Source organism: Poecilia latipinna, unplaced genomic scaffold (assembly GCF_001443285.1).
Source record: "Poecilia latipinna isolate Pla-1442-1.1 unplaced genomic scaffold, P_latipinna-1.0 Scaffold1104, whole genome shotgun sequence".
NCBI lineage: Eukaryota > Metazoa > Chordata > Actinopteri > Cyprinodontiformes > Poeciliidae > Poecilia > Poecilia latipinna.
In genome coordinates, this window is record NW_015113720.1 from 91,742 (window position 1) to 105,851 (window position 14,110).

The 14,110-nt window shown below is 40.2% G+C and overlaps 1 protein-coding gene across 4 annotated transcripts in view; it reads right to left on the reverse strand.

Moving 5' to 3' along the window:
• Positions 1–1,513: 1,513 nt before the first annotated feature.
• slc6a9 (solute carrier family 6 member 9) overlaps positions 1,514–14,110 on the reverse strand; it is a 79,721-nt gene continuing 67,124 nt past the window's right edge. For 3 of the 4 annotated variants that reach the window (XM_015052344.1, XM_015052343.1, XM_015052342.1), the window contains 11 exons: positions 13,472–13,603; positions 12,982–13,258; positions 11,335–11,467; positions 11,100–11,234; positions 10,893–10,996; positions 7,906–8,143; positions 6,812–6,946; positions 6,603–6,702; positions 4,707–4,807; positions 2,798–2,968; positions 1,514–1,977 (listed from right to left, as the gene is read on the reverse strand). In XM_015052344.1, the coding sequence (XP_014907830.1) occupies positions 1,687–1,977; positions 2,798–2,968; positions 4,707–4,807; positions 6,603–6,702; positions 6,812–6,946; positions 7,906–8,143; positions 10,893–10,996; positions 11,100–11,234; positions 11,335–11,467; positions 12,982–13,258; positions 13,472–13,603 (1,817 nt within the window). In that variant the 3' untranslated portion in view covers positions 1,514–1,686. The remainder of the gene's footprint in view (positions 1,978–2,797; positions 2,969–4,706; positions 4,808–6,602; positions 6,703–6,811; positions 6,947–7,905; positions 8,144–10,892; positions 10,997–11,099; positions 11,235–11,334; positions 11,468–12,981; positions 13,259–13,471; positions 13,604–14,110) is intronic. The other variant, XM_015052345.1, reaches the window with a different exon arrangement.

Below are 14,110 nucleotides of genomic sequence, written 5' to 3' on the forward strand. Positions count from 1 at the left end.
AACAAAGTAACTACTGGGGAAATTCCCGCAGAAGATCAGTCTCAAGTGCCGTTCATATTCTTGGGTGCAGTTAAATATTTGTGCTCTGTGTGGTTCATTTGAAGAATAAGCAGCATAAGAAAACAAGAGGCTTAGTCCTAAACTGAAATCAACTAAGTCTGAGGTCACTGTGTGCTGTGGAAAATGCTGTATTTAGAGTCTATGTACGGAAGGCCAAACCTGCCATAGTCAGTGAGAACAGAAATCAGATAAATGGCTCAATAGAGCAATTAATGGACTGAAAAAATCCAACAAAAATGATTGAGATATTTGAATTTTTTTTTACAGCATAATAAAATGGCTAAAAAAAAAAAAGGTTGAGTAATAATTCATGTTATCATCCCTCCTTTTTATTTGGAGAATTTTCACTTCATGCTTATTTTCTTAGTTATTTATTCCTTAGACATGCTTATTATTATTTATTTAATTTCAAAAGATTCACTTTTCATTGATAACTTGTTTTTTTTTTTAATCACTGGTCACTGTCAAAAAAAGTAAAAAAAAAAAAAGGAAATAAATGATCGTATGCCAATGATAAATCTTTGAAGAACAAAATTGGTCGACATATATTTTAAAAAAAATGTAATCATATTCAACACTTTAGAGAGAAAAAATAAATGCATGTAACAAGTAAATGAATTGAAAAATTAAAAACGCATAAGTGTGTAAATGAATATATTTGTAACAGAATTAAATAAAATGACCTGAATTATTACAAATATTTAATATTTTGACAGCTAGAAAAATCCTATTTATGGGACTTTTTACGCCATCATAGATTTGTTGCCATATTAGTTGATTTACTGGGCCATTTCTTTCTTTCCGTTTGAGTAAAGCAGGTTCGATCCTTCACGTCTCCTAGCGCGATTCTGTGTGTCCGCCTCTTTTTCTAGCGCGATTCTGTGTGTCCGCCTCTTTTTCTAGCGCGATTCTGTGTGTCCGCCTCTTTTTCTGGCTGCAGAACGAAGCTCATTTCCATTTTTTCCGTGTCAGATGCCAGTGCCGACACGGTTCGCTGTTCCCCCCCCAACCCCCCTCTATGCTACAGCACCACATCAGGTCTCCGGCTGTCCGACAGCCGCCACTGCGAAGCCGTCCGTCCCGAACGAACATGGCCGACCGAAGTCCAGAGAACGGCGCGCTTCTCTTTGTGACTGCATGCACGAAACGAGCACATGCAGCTCCACGATCTACTGTACCTCTAACTGCTGATGATGAGGATGACATTTACAAGTTTTACACCACAAAAAAAAAGAAAAAAAGGAAAAAAAAATGAAAGGAAAGGAAGAACAAACTTCATTGTTAAATCATGCGGAACAAATTAATAACTCACTCCCGGCACACATAAACGCACGCTAACACGCTCGTAGCACACATGCAGACCGTTTGGAAGATGACACCAAATTCCTTGATCCTTTCACTATTTTTTTTCTTCTTCTTCGTTTGTCTAGAGATAACACGCAGACAGATAGAAGAGGTTAGGATAGATATAATAAGCCCTTACAATATGTAAAGGTCTCCAGCGAATGGGATCTCCCCCACAGAAGACTGCGGGAAAGTAGGGTGAGGATGGAGGAGAAGTGAGGAGAAGGGAGGAAGAGAAGGAGGAGACGGTGGCCCAGTAGCACTGACAGAGAGAGGCGGCGTCTATGCACTGGGGTTGGGGTTGTTGTGTGTGTTGGTGGAGCCGTTGCTTCCCTGGATGGTGAGGCTGATCTCATCTTTCTTCTCCGTCTCCTTTGCTTTCTCCTCCTCCTTGTGCTCTTCTCTTAGCTCCTCCTTCTCCTTCTCTTTCTCTTTCTCTTTCTCCTTCTCCTTCTCCTTCAGGGGCCGGGCCTCGATGGTCTCAGCGGGGGCCGCTGGGGCGTAGCGGCCTGTTCTGTGCTCGGCCAGGGCCGGGCCCCACTTTGGATGCGCTTGGCAGGCGTGCTTCAACCGCTGGGAGGAAAAAAGGTGGAGAGGGAGGGACGTAAATGTCAAACGTCAAGCTGGAACCAGAAACTGTAACGCAACAGACCAACACAAAATAGTCTACAATCGAGAACAGTAAGGAGAGCGACAGATTGTAGCTTTGTCTTTTTTCCACTTTTACTCCGATACCCCGTCTATGTACGCTGACAGCTGACATATTACCGTTTTCTTAGGTATAAAAATCCAAAAACAACATTTCTTATTCCTTTCACAGGTTACTTTATGTTGGCCTATGGCACACAGAATTGCACTAAAATTTTTAGAAGTTGGGAAGAGTTTGAAGAGTGCAAAAGATTTTGCAGAGGGCTTTACCTTAGGTTTTGTTGAGCACATTTTATTCTTACTTTTAAAAAGCAGACTCTAAATTAAAACCTGTTTTCCAGCCATGTTACATCACTATTCAGGAAAAGACTCTTCTGGCCTCTCCGGCAACAACTTTGGCTTTCTGTTGTCATCAACACACCAAGCTGATGCACTTGAAGATCACAGCAATCCCCCCAAGCAAAAAAAAACTTTTTATTTGGCTAATTCTAGATTGCAAAACCTCTGCAGCTACAAGGCATCACACGGCACCAAAACAGCTAGTTATTTTATTTTTTTTACTTTAAATGGTTTATTTCCGTTTACTTTTTGCTTTGCAAATTATAACATTTTAGGTTTGACAACTTTCCTATTGAAGCTGAAGAAAACAGCACTCAGATGACTTTTACAAACGTATTAACTTGAAAAACGATGTTTTTTTTTTTGTGTTATTTATTTATGTTTGAGCACAGGTTTCATACTGTACCTCTCTGAAGGTGGCCCCTGGGGACCTGGAAATCTTGTACAGGCCATAAATGGGTATGCAGATCACTGAGGACAGGGCCATGGCGAAGCCGATAGCCAGGGACCAGCCGGGATACACGTAGTCATTGTAAGTGATGGGCTTGTACTGGATGACCGTGAAGATCAGGATGAACTGCAGACACACGGAAAGAAAAACATCAAACACGTCTTATAGCAGCACCTTTACATTTCAGGCAGTTTTAGAGAAATGTAACATAAACTGCACATGAATGTTTTTTTTTTTTTTTTGGTAAAATGTCCTTAGGAATATATACACACACACAATTACATACTTTGCCAATATGACTTTTCATTTGGATTTATTAGTGCAAGAACTTTACCATTCCATTGATTTTCAGCTTTAGTGGCTGAAAACGTATCGAACACTTGATGCTCATTCAATACTTTCTAGAAAAGCCTTTGTTGGTATCAACAGCTTCAAGACGGCTCCTGCACTCTCACAAATATTTAACCCTAGCTTTTAAGATTTATGTCATTTCATCACATAACATTAAAAATAGTTAACCTATTTTAGATCATTTTAATGCAATCAAATAAACTTTACATAAGTGTAATAAAGCCTATTTATTTTAATCACATAATCCTTAGGGTTATGTATTATATTCAGCCAATTTTTGATCACTCAAAGCATTTCACACTAGAGTCACAAACACCCACTGATACGTGGCAAAGGGAAGCTGGAATCGAACCCACAACCTTCCAATCAGAAAGCAACTACGCTACCCATAAAGCCACTGTGGCACATTCATCATGTAGACCTGAGTGTTGGGGAAAGTACATCCTCTTCTTCTTTTACTGACTTAAGACAGGTGGCTGCCAACTTAAAGGGACTTTACTGCCACCTTCTGGTGAAGGACATTGTGTTTGATTCCCCATTTCACTTCAATGAAAACCATGCACATAAAGTTTAAATACCAGAATCCTGCTTGTTTTACAACTTCAATAATTTAGACTTTGTTAGTATAACTCCTAACCCTGTCTTGTGAAAAAATGTGACGCATTCAATACCTCAATACTTATTTCACCCGCTGTGGAACACAAAAACACACAAGAACAAACAAAACAAAGCATTTCATTCTCTCGCAGCACGCAGGAAGTTAAAAATCACAAACCCACAACACCCGAGGTCAGAGGAAGTTTTAACGTGGCGTTTGTAGCCGGGGCATCCTATTATGCGGGTGAAATGCGAAAGAGAACAAAAGTGCCCAAGATGTGACCAGTAATCCACAACAATACATTTCTCAGCTGACAGAGTGGGAATGAAAGGACTAATTTGGCTGTTTGGGAAATACTACTGACTATAGCTCCAAGCTTTGAGAGATTTGGACTGCAAAGAAAAGCAGCGAGCGAGGAGATTAGCCGGAATGTAGGTCAGGTCCCCAACAACTGGTCAACAAGTCAGGAAACGCTTTTCCCTCTCTCTCTCTCTCTCTCTCTCTCTCTCTCTCTCTCTTTCTCTCTCTCTCTCTTTTTTTTTTAAACATCCACTCTACTGAACCACAACGTTACTGGCTTCACATCACTGTGTGTGTGTGTGTGTGTGTGTGTGTGCGCGCGCGTTTGTTTGTAATACCTTGTGGGGACGATTTTCCTGACATATACTACGTTGTGGGGACCAATTGCTCCTTGTGGGGACCGGAGCCTGGTCCCCACAAGGGGAAACCCTGTTTTTGGGTCAGGGGTCAGAGTTAGGGCTAAGGTATGAATTGAGTTTTGGTTAGGGTTAGGGTTAGGTATGTGATGGGTAGGGTTAGGAAAAGGGTAAAGGTAAGGTTTAGGCTGTAGAAATGAATAGAAGTCAATGGAAAGTCCCCACAAAGATAGCAACACAAACGTGTGTGTGAACTTACAGAGATAATGACAGGTGAGATGAATCTCCAGCAGACTTTGAAGAAGAGAGGAGGAGGGAAGCCCAGCATCATCTCAACATCCTTGAAGTAGTTCCTGTGACCTGGAAAGAAGAGGAAAGAAATGTTCATCCAGGAAGACAAGTCTTACAAAGACTCCTATCCTTCATCCTTTTTTTTTTTTTAACAAAACTGTCAGTATCTATTTGTGTGATTTTTTTTTAAGGTTATTCAGGGAACAAAATCTTGATGCATCGATCCTTCTTATCCCCCCTGCCTGTTGATACTCTGTCTATAACTGATCTATATTCCTCAAAGCGTTTCAAACCCCCGGTGCCTTCGCTCAGAATAACAACGACTCTCCTCACACTCCTGCTCAGCTCGGCTGACAGGTTTAGTGGAATCACAGTCCTAATTAGAGGGGAAATGCCCCCGCTGGAAACCGGCGGCGGATGAGTCATCTTTAAAAACAGCCAAACGGTGACTGCAGGTTAATTTACGCGAACAGGGGCTCTGATGAGGCGATTAATTGCTTCAGTGTCGCTACAACTCGTGAAATTCTGACATTTGGCGTTTTAATTAAAAGACGGCGCGTGTCATTTGGTTCGGTCTGATTAGGGAGAAAAATACCAGAAATCTGGGATGTTTAAACAGGACTCATCAATTCACGAGTTGGAACTGTTTTTTGTTTTTTTATATGTGTGTGTGTGTGTGTGTGTGTGCCCAGTTAGAGCTTTCATTCCAGGAATCACATTATTGTTCATGGTCAAAATTACAATGAGGAGTCACACTTTTGGGACTTTGCTGTCTGTGTGCTTTAAGCAGAAAAGAGAATGCTTCACTGGCTTCTTTGTTGTATAGTCCTCTCTTGCAACTTCAACATACGCGGCTCTGTTCTTATTATTAGGATAGAGTGTCTTGCAAAAGTATTTTTACACCTTGAACTTCCTCCCACTTGAACAACAAACAATGTGTTTTGCATCCAGGGCAAAACGTTCAGATTTGGACTTAGGGGACTAGAGCAGCTTCTTAAAAATGTTTGCTGTGTTCTCCTACATGGCCTGTAGCAACAACAACAACAAAATATATATATAATTTTTCGTCCAGCTTTAGATTTCTGCAGCTCCTCCAGACTTATCATGAATTTCTTAGAAACTTTGATAACACTTTATTTGATGGGGTGTGAATAATAATGTCATAATCATGATAAAACGCCTGTTATGAACATTAAGGAGTCTTCATGTTTACTACTGCTGCTGTGAAGTGTCATTCAGTAAATAATGGACTTTTAATGCGTGTTTTAGTACAACGTTCCATTAAAAGTGTCATTATTTATAATGACACAAATGAGACTGTATGACAACGGTCAGACATTCCTCAAGACTCCTTCATGTTCGTAACTGGAGTTATGTTATCTTAATGAGCCAATTTATCCAAAATTGGAAAATTTATATTACGTCACTTTTCCAATTTGTGTAACACTAGGACAGATTAGCAGTGGATTTTCAGATTGCTACGATATTGTCAGATATATTGCGTATTGTGGTAAATCTCTAATATAACAACTAAGGATTTAATTTACAATTAAACTTAAATTAATATATAGTTTTCTGCTGAAATAATTTAGAAGTCCAGCGAACTACAAAAACAAAAACATAAAATACACTGGACATTTTAACAGTATGACCTTATATACACGATAAACTGGATCGTTTAAAGCTTTTGCTTGTGCTGACGCGTTCTCATCTGTTCTGAAACGTGAGACCTGAGTAGCAACGATTAGCTTAGCATAACTAAATAAAAGAGAAAACTTGTCTGTTGGTTTGCATAACAAACAAACAAAACTATTGCTAATAGTAACATGCTGGATAGTATCAGTTAGACTGTCTCAATACTTACCATAGATATACATGATGCAGATACACATGATGCAGGAGATGATGACCAGAGAGAAACTGGCAGCATAGTTGTCCATCAGCAACAACCAATAGATTCCTGCCTGCAAGCAACAAAAAAAAAAAAGAGACTTTGCTAAAACGCGCTTCAAACAGGAGAAAACGTTTAAACACGGCGGCAGCGGCGGCGGCGGCAGCGGCAGCAGGTCTCACCTGCGTGGTGAGCGGGACGCCCAGCAGGAAACCCACAACAGCCACTGAGAGCGTGACCACGGTCTTGTTTCTGATAATCCAGTCTGTGCCGATCTCGTCCACGATGGCTGTCACCAGCGTCTCCAGCAGGCAGAACTGTCGCAAAAAAATAAATAAATAAATAAAAAATACAAGAACAAGGTTTAGGGAGTGAGTTCAAACAGTGGATTAGAAGTGGAAAAGCTCTTGCTCAAATTCATCCCCAACATACTGAGAGTAGATCAAACTGATCCTTGACAGTTCATGGACACACGCTGGCATTTCCTGAGCGGAAGAATGTCGTTCAAACGTTGACAAATTGGTGGGGGAATAATGTTAATGTTGAATATGTGAGTTTGACTATGGAGATTTATAATACCAGCATTTTGTCTACCTGAGAAAAACCTGATTGTAAGCTCTAAATGTATAAAAAAAATACTTAAGAAAACCAACTTTATTAAAAATGTATGTTTATATATCCTAATTTGTGCTCAAAATATCACAATTATGAGTTTAATAATTGTAAAAAATAATAATAATTTTCTAAATCCAATTAAAGAATAACATATGATTAACATTATAAGAATCAGTGCAGTCTCGTGTCGTAAAACTAGTCGTAAAACTGGACAATAATCCAATATAAAACTGTAAACTATTAGGTTTCGTAAAAATAAATAACATATTTTCTATTCTGTTAAAGTTCCAACTTCCACTGATAAAAAAAAAAATGAACTGAAATCTATATAAACTAAGATCTACATTTGGTCTTAGCTCTTGTTCTATCTTTCCCATTTTGAAAGAGACTTTATGTCACCTTATATTTATTTTAATAATCATAAAAAAATAAATGAGTGAAAACAGACACTGTTGTTAAGTTTGTACAAGGAAAGGTTCTGCAAATGCTTTAAGCCAAAGTAAAGCTGTTAAAAAGAAAAATGGAGACTCAAACAAAAACACTAATCTGCTGGTTTACTAGTGTTGTCCTCAACTCCGTCGTTACCTTTCAGTACCCTCTGTTTAAGTTTCATATTTTCATATTTCAATAATAATAATAAAAAACCTTAGCCTGTTCTCACCTGGGTTCCCAGCCCCAGGAGGATGAGCATGAAGAAGAACAGCAGCGACCACAGAGGTGAGATCGGCAGCAGAGTGAGGGCTTCGGGGTACGCCACGAAGGCCAGGCCGGGTCCGTGATCAGCCACTTCGGACACCGGAACGTTCAGGTTGTGTGCCATGAAGCCCAGGATGGAGAAAATGACGAAGCCGGCGTACACACTGGTGGCACAGTTAGTTATGCTGATGATGATGCTGTCTCTGTGTGGCGGAAAAGGAAGGGAAAGACGAAGAGACTTTGGTACATGATGTTCTGATGGTAATGACACTACTTGCAGTTCAGTGTACATTAAGGGTGAATCAATAAAATTGTCTTGTTTGGTTGTAAAACTAATACAAAACAACAAGAGAAGCTCCGAATTGTCCAATAATTTTTCCTTTTTCCTTGAATGGATCAAATCGAACAACTTTCACCACTTTTAATCTACAAAGCTTTTGCTTTGATGAACTTTTTGAGTCGAATCAAAAACTGATAGCTGATAAGGCCTGATTTGTGCATACCCTTGGAAAAAGATTTGGAGTAGAAATGCATAATGTTGGAGTCGATATAGCCGATATGCTGATATACTAAAACTCATTTGATACCAATACCGATATTTTTTTCCTAAACCTACTTACTGAAACTGTGTGTCTTTTTTCTGCTGTGGAATTAAAATGCTGCATTATCTGTCAATTTAGCCTGCTACCAAATGCAAATGCTAAAAAGGAGTCTGAAAATGATGTAAGACTTTCAACTTGCATTATGTTTAATGTCAACACTCAAGCAGTGCACATTTGATGTTATGTGGTGCTGTAGGCACCGTTGTCATGCCTTTTATATCGGTGCTTCTTTTGACAGAATGGCCGATGTCCAATATTCAATTTTACAGCTAATATCAGCCATACCGATACCGTGCCAGCTGAGCTGGTAGGTATCGATTATAACTTTTTAAGTCTGACAATTCTTTAATCCTAAATGCCAGAGTTGAGTTTACTCTGTGGAAAGATTGTACACGTAGTGAGATGAAACGAGTCAGGATGGACGCCTGGTGACAGCTCACTGACTGCTTCTTCTTTTCATCCATTCTCTGTGTTGCATTTACTCAAACTTTCCAGTAGTTCAGGTCCAAAAGGGGAATTGAGCTTTTTTTTCCCTTCTATTTTCCGCTAAAGTTATTGAGGAGGATGTCTTTCAGAACATAAATGCCTGTTTTTTTGTTTGTTTTTTATCTCCCCCCCCTGCGACTGCTCTCTCCTTCACTTTGCACTTCTGCTCATGTGCTGACTGGTGGTGTTAAAGGAGAGCAGTATGTGTCTCTATGGGGCCTGAGCTGCAGAACAAGAAGCTCGTTGGCACCTCCGTGCAGCTGCCTGGGCAGATAATGCTATCTCAAGCTGCTAGAGGAGGAACAAATTATATCTTCAACCTTCCTCTTTGCCCTCTGGAGCCTCTTGGCACCATCACTGTCAACATGTGGGGACAACCTTTGGAAATAAATGACAAGTCCGTTCCTTTTATTGCCCATTTCCTATGTTTGAACCTTCTCCAATGCTGTTTGCTCTCTCTCCCCTGTGCAGAGCAAACCGCCTCTAAGCACAGGCTGAAAACTTACCTCGCTCTGTCAAATAGTTTTAAAGTTATTCTAACTTATTGTGGATAGAGCAGAGGCAGGTGGAGTACCCAAAACTCGTACTCAAGTAAAAGTAGCACAACTTTAACATATAATGCATATTTGTAATAATACCTTTTATGAATCATTACCATTCAATTTCATATTTCTGTTGGGCCAGATAAAACACATTTAAGGTTGTGGTTGAAGAGTGACAAAATGTGGAAGAATAAAAAAATATATATTCAAGGTGTAAGAATATTTTTATAATATTAAACGTTGATAATAACCAGTGATCCTTTGGTAGAAAAATGATTAATACAAGTATCAGAACGTAAGTAATTAAAGTGGGAAGGTTTTATTTTAGAGAGAAAAAAACCCCTCCAACTTTAAACTAAAAAGCTGAATAAATGCATCCCTTCCCACAATGATTACCAGAAGCTATATCCCCTGAATTTACATGTTGCCACGGCAACGTCACTAACAACTTAGCGCACAGACCAAAAGAGAAACACTCCAGACTCGTAGAGAAAAGATGCACATGTCACCCTGCATAATGAGGAGAGACGTGGGCCGCCACTTATCGTGTCATCCTCTGCTTCGGTCATTCTTCCACAGTGAAACTCTGAATGGAGAACGTCTACAAATCCTCACATCCATTCTGTCTATGGAGATCCAAAGATGTAGTCTGGTAGTTTTTACGAGTGTCCTTCAGCTAATTAGATGGAATCCTTTTTTTAAATGGAGCTTAGCTGGTTTGCATTATAAAAAGACAAAAAAATAAAAAATACTGCAAAATATTGAAATTTGCTGCTAAGGGTGGACCAGACATTTGTAAGGTTTGTGGGGCAACGGGGCCATGTTGGTTTGGATTTTTTTTTCTCCATTAATTATAAAACACATAAATTTAAAAACTGTCTTATGTGCTTATTTGTGTTGGTTTGATGTTCTGAAATAAGGAAGTGTGACAAACGTGAAAAAAAAAAGTCCGTCAAGAAAGTGGCAAACACTTTTTCACACCATGGTAGGACAACAGCAGATTTTTTTCATACTGAGTAGGTGTTTCACTCAGGAAGATGACTGATGTTACACCACCTCCAACCTCCATTTCCTGTTTAAATTATAATCATCTGTAAGTAACGAACCAATTATAGTTATTTTTGGGATGGTAAAAATCCAAGTTCAGCAGGAAACAAGAACCTTCAAAATCCTGAAATGTCCCTTTAACGCAGTTGCAAGTGAATTTTAGTACTTCAGATAAAGTCTCCATGTACCGTTTTTACACTTGTGCTGGACTTTGAATTCATTTTTTAAAAATTACGGCACCACCCCTTCAAATCCCGTTTTTCGTCAGTCTTTACCTGAAACAGTTGTTGTGGAATTTGTTATAAGAAGCCATCGTGATGAGACCGCCCCAGGCACAGCCCAGGGAGTAGAAGATCTGCGAGGCAGCGTCTCCCCATACCTGCAGGGAGAAAACCACAAAGAAACAGAGGCAATGCCAGGAAAAACAAAAATAAAACACTTCAATTTAAAATAAATATCTTACAAGTTAGATCAGTACATACCTTTGCATCAAGAACCTTCTGCCACTGTGGAGTCAGGTAGTACTTAATGCCGTTTATCGCGCCGTCCAACGTGATCCCACGGATGAACAGAATAGTCAAAACGACATAAGGGAACGTGGCTGTGAAATACACCACCTGCACACGGACACAGTCGACACGGAAAGCTGATGAAACCGGTTTAAATGCTTCACCTTCTAATACGAGAAACGCTGTGAATTTATACTTGCGACCTGACCTTTCCTGAAGACTTCACGCCCCTGATGAGGCAGAGGAACACCACAAACCAGGACACAGCCAGGCAGCCCAGGATGGGGAGGCGGACCTCCCCGAAGTTTCCTATGTCATCGGAGATGTTCAGTACATAGTGCCTGAAAGGAAAAGTCAGCGAATGATCAAATGGTCGACACGTTTCATTTACTATTGCCCAAATCTGACGTTTCTATATTGTAGGATAACAAAGGAAGCTACCACAAATTAGCTGTTCTCCATCCATGTCTTCTCACATTTTGTTACGCAACAACCAGAAACTTCAATGTGTTTATGCACTTTATTTTTACTGACATTTTCTGTTTCTCAACAGAATATTCTGTTTTATTTCCTGGTACTAGGTCTGGCATTCTACCCAGGCCCCTGAGTTAATGTTTATATGTAAACTGGAGCCAGTAGTTTAACATGTTAATTCAATGGATTAATTACATAGATTTTAACATGTTGAAATGTTTTCAACACATTCATTTTTTTCCCCTTTTTTGCTGGAACCTCTGTATTTGCGTGTTTCTGGTGCTCCTGCAAGCCTGACGGACAAGCAGCGTCCGTTAACAACAGAGAAGTGACTGGGTCCCCAGTGGACCCAGTCACAGTGGACCCAGTCACAGAGAAGTGACTGGGTCCCCAGCGGACCCAGTCACTTCTCTGGGTCCGCTGGGGGTCCGCTTTTGATTCGAAAAACTTTCTGATGGGACGCTGGAGAAGAATATTGTTGCATGTAAGTTGTGGAAAAAGAAGTTTGGCTAAAATTGCGGCTAAAATCGCATCTCAATACAAAACGTATTGCAGCAACGCAGATGTCCCCAATGCTAACAGTAGCGTCAACAGTACACACTTCTAAAGCAGTGTTTCTTTTACGCTTCTGATGAAAATGTGATTCATTTTGATAAATTAATTAAGTACAGACCCTGCAGTTAACTCTATTAAAACTTTATTTCTTTACTCAACAACGGCCTTCTTGTCTTTATTCTATAAAGGATCTGAAATTAAAATCACATAGATGTATTATTATAGATTACTTATAATGTAAATAAAATTGTTTGAGTGCTGGTGAGTCTGAATACAAATCCACAGCCTAACATTTCATACTTTAATTTGCAATTGCAATTTAAAATAATGCGCCACTTTCAGTTTTTCCTTCACATGATTTGTGGCTGTAGCCTGAAGCAGTGGGAAAACATTTCCAAGGGTCTAAATACTTTCGTGAGACGCTGTATGCCACTTGTGCTGATGTTAATCCAACACTGTTCAAATGTTGGCGCACCTTTAGTCACATCTTGTTCAAATATTTGACGGCTGCCCGCAAACACGAGCTGTGTTTAATGCAAGCTTATCTTGCCAGGAGTAATTTCATTTCAACCGGCGTAAATAGAATAATCCTGTAAGGCTCAGTCGCCTGAGCTTAGCTGGTCGGTGTCTTTTACTGTAGTGATGCGTACAGATAAAAGTTGTTCAGTCAGCAAGACGTCTTCGGCATATTAACTGTGGGCTGCTTCGCAAGGCTTTGTGCAATTACATTTGCACAGATGAGAAAGAAAAACACAAATTTCTCTCTCTGCATCAGAAAAAAAAACCTTTGTGATCTTAGTTTGAATTTGCAGCAACTCGATCTTACTTCCAGTACTCCTCGCTGGGGCTGGTCCTCTTGGTCCGGTTGACCACCTCCGTCACCCCGGCTACCAGGCTGGTGGTGGCGTTCACCAGGCTGCCGTTCAGCTGGGCGCCGCTGCCGACCACCCCGCTGCAGTCCGGCGTGTTCCAGGGGTTGTTGCAGTACGTCCAGGGCAGCAGGTTCGTCATGGACATGAAGAAGTAGTAGAAGGCGATGCATATGACCACGTTGTAGTAGATCCCGATGTAGGTGGACACCACCATCATGCCGTAACCAACACCTGAACGGGGAGAGGAGAAAAACACAAAAAATAAAAAAACAAAGGCGTGAAACGTCCTGCAGACATGTCGCTCGACATTTTTGCATGAAGAAACAGACACTGTCGGTTTATTACTGACTAGAAATGTCGCGCATTCACAACTTTTCTTTCGTCCCGTTTGCTTAGTTCATTCGCGAAACCAAAAGTTGGACGAAAACACATTTGAACGCTTACCTTTGAACATCGGGCTGATCTTCCAGACACCCAGACAGCCGAGGCTGGCAAACTGACCGAAGGATAACTCGAGAAAGAAGAGAGGGATGCCGCAGAATACCAACATGATGAAGTATGGCAGCATGAAGGCACCTGGGGAGACACACAGGCGAAAACTCAAGATACGGCATTTCATCTGATTTTACAGGTAATTAAAAAGAACTAATTGCATAAAAGCTGCCAGGGAATTTCACGTTAATTGCTATCCAAATAACAGAAGGATCTAGAAGGGAGCAACCGTGAGAGGCAATTTATGCACTGCATCATTAAACATTGCATAAGTAGAAAGAAGGGGTTATAGGGGGGCAAACTGTTGTTAAAGTAAAGCAATTTAGTTATGAGTCAAACTAAGCTTCGTAATTAGTAGGCGGAGGTCTGGTAGTTTGTGACTTTTACAGAACCCAATATCCATTTATTTTTCTTATTGCTAGGTTACCAGAATTAATCAAAGATATATCAAAAATTGCAGATTTCAATCGAACTGCAGCAGCCAGCGTCAGAACGACCTGAAAATGACTCCGCCTATTCGGGTAAAGGTGGAGCCCTGCTCATGTCTGAACATAAAGTTGAAAACAGCTTACGTTTCTCCATAAACTGTAA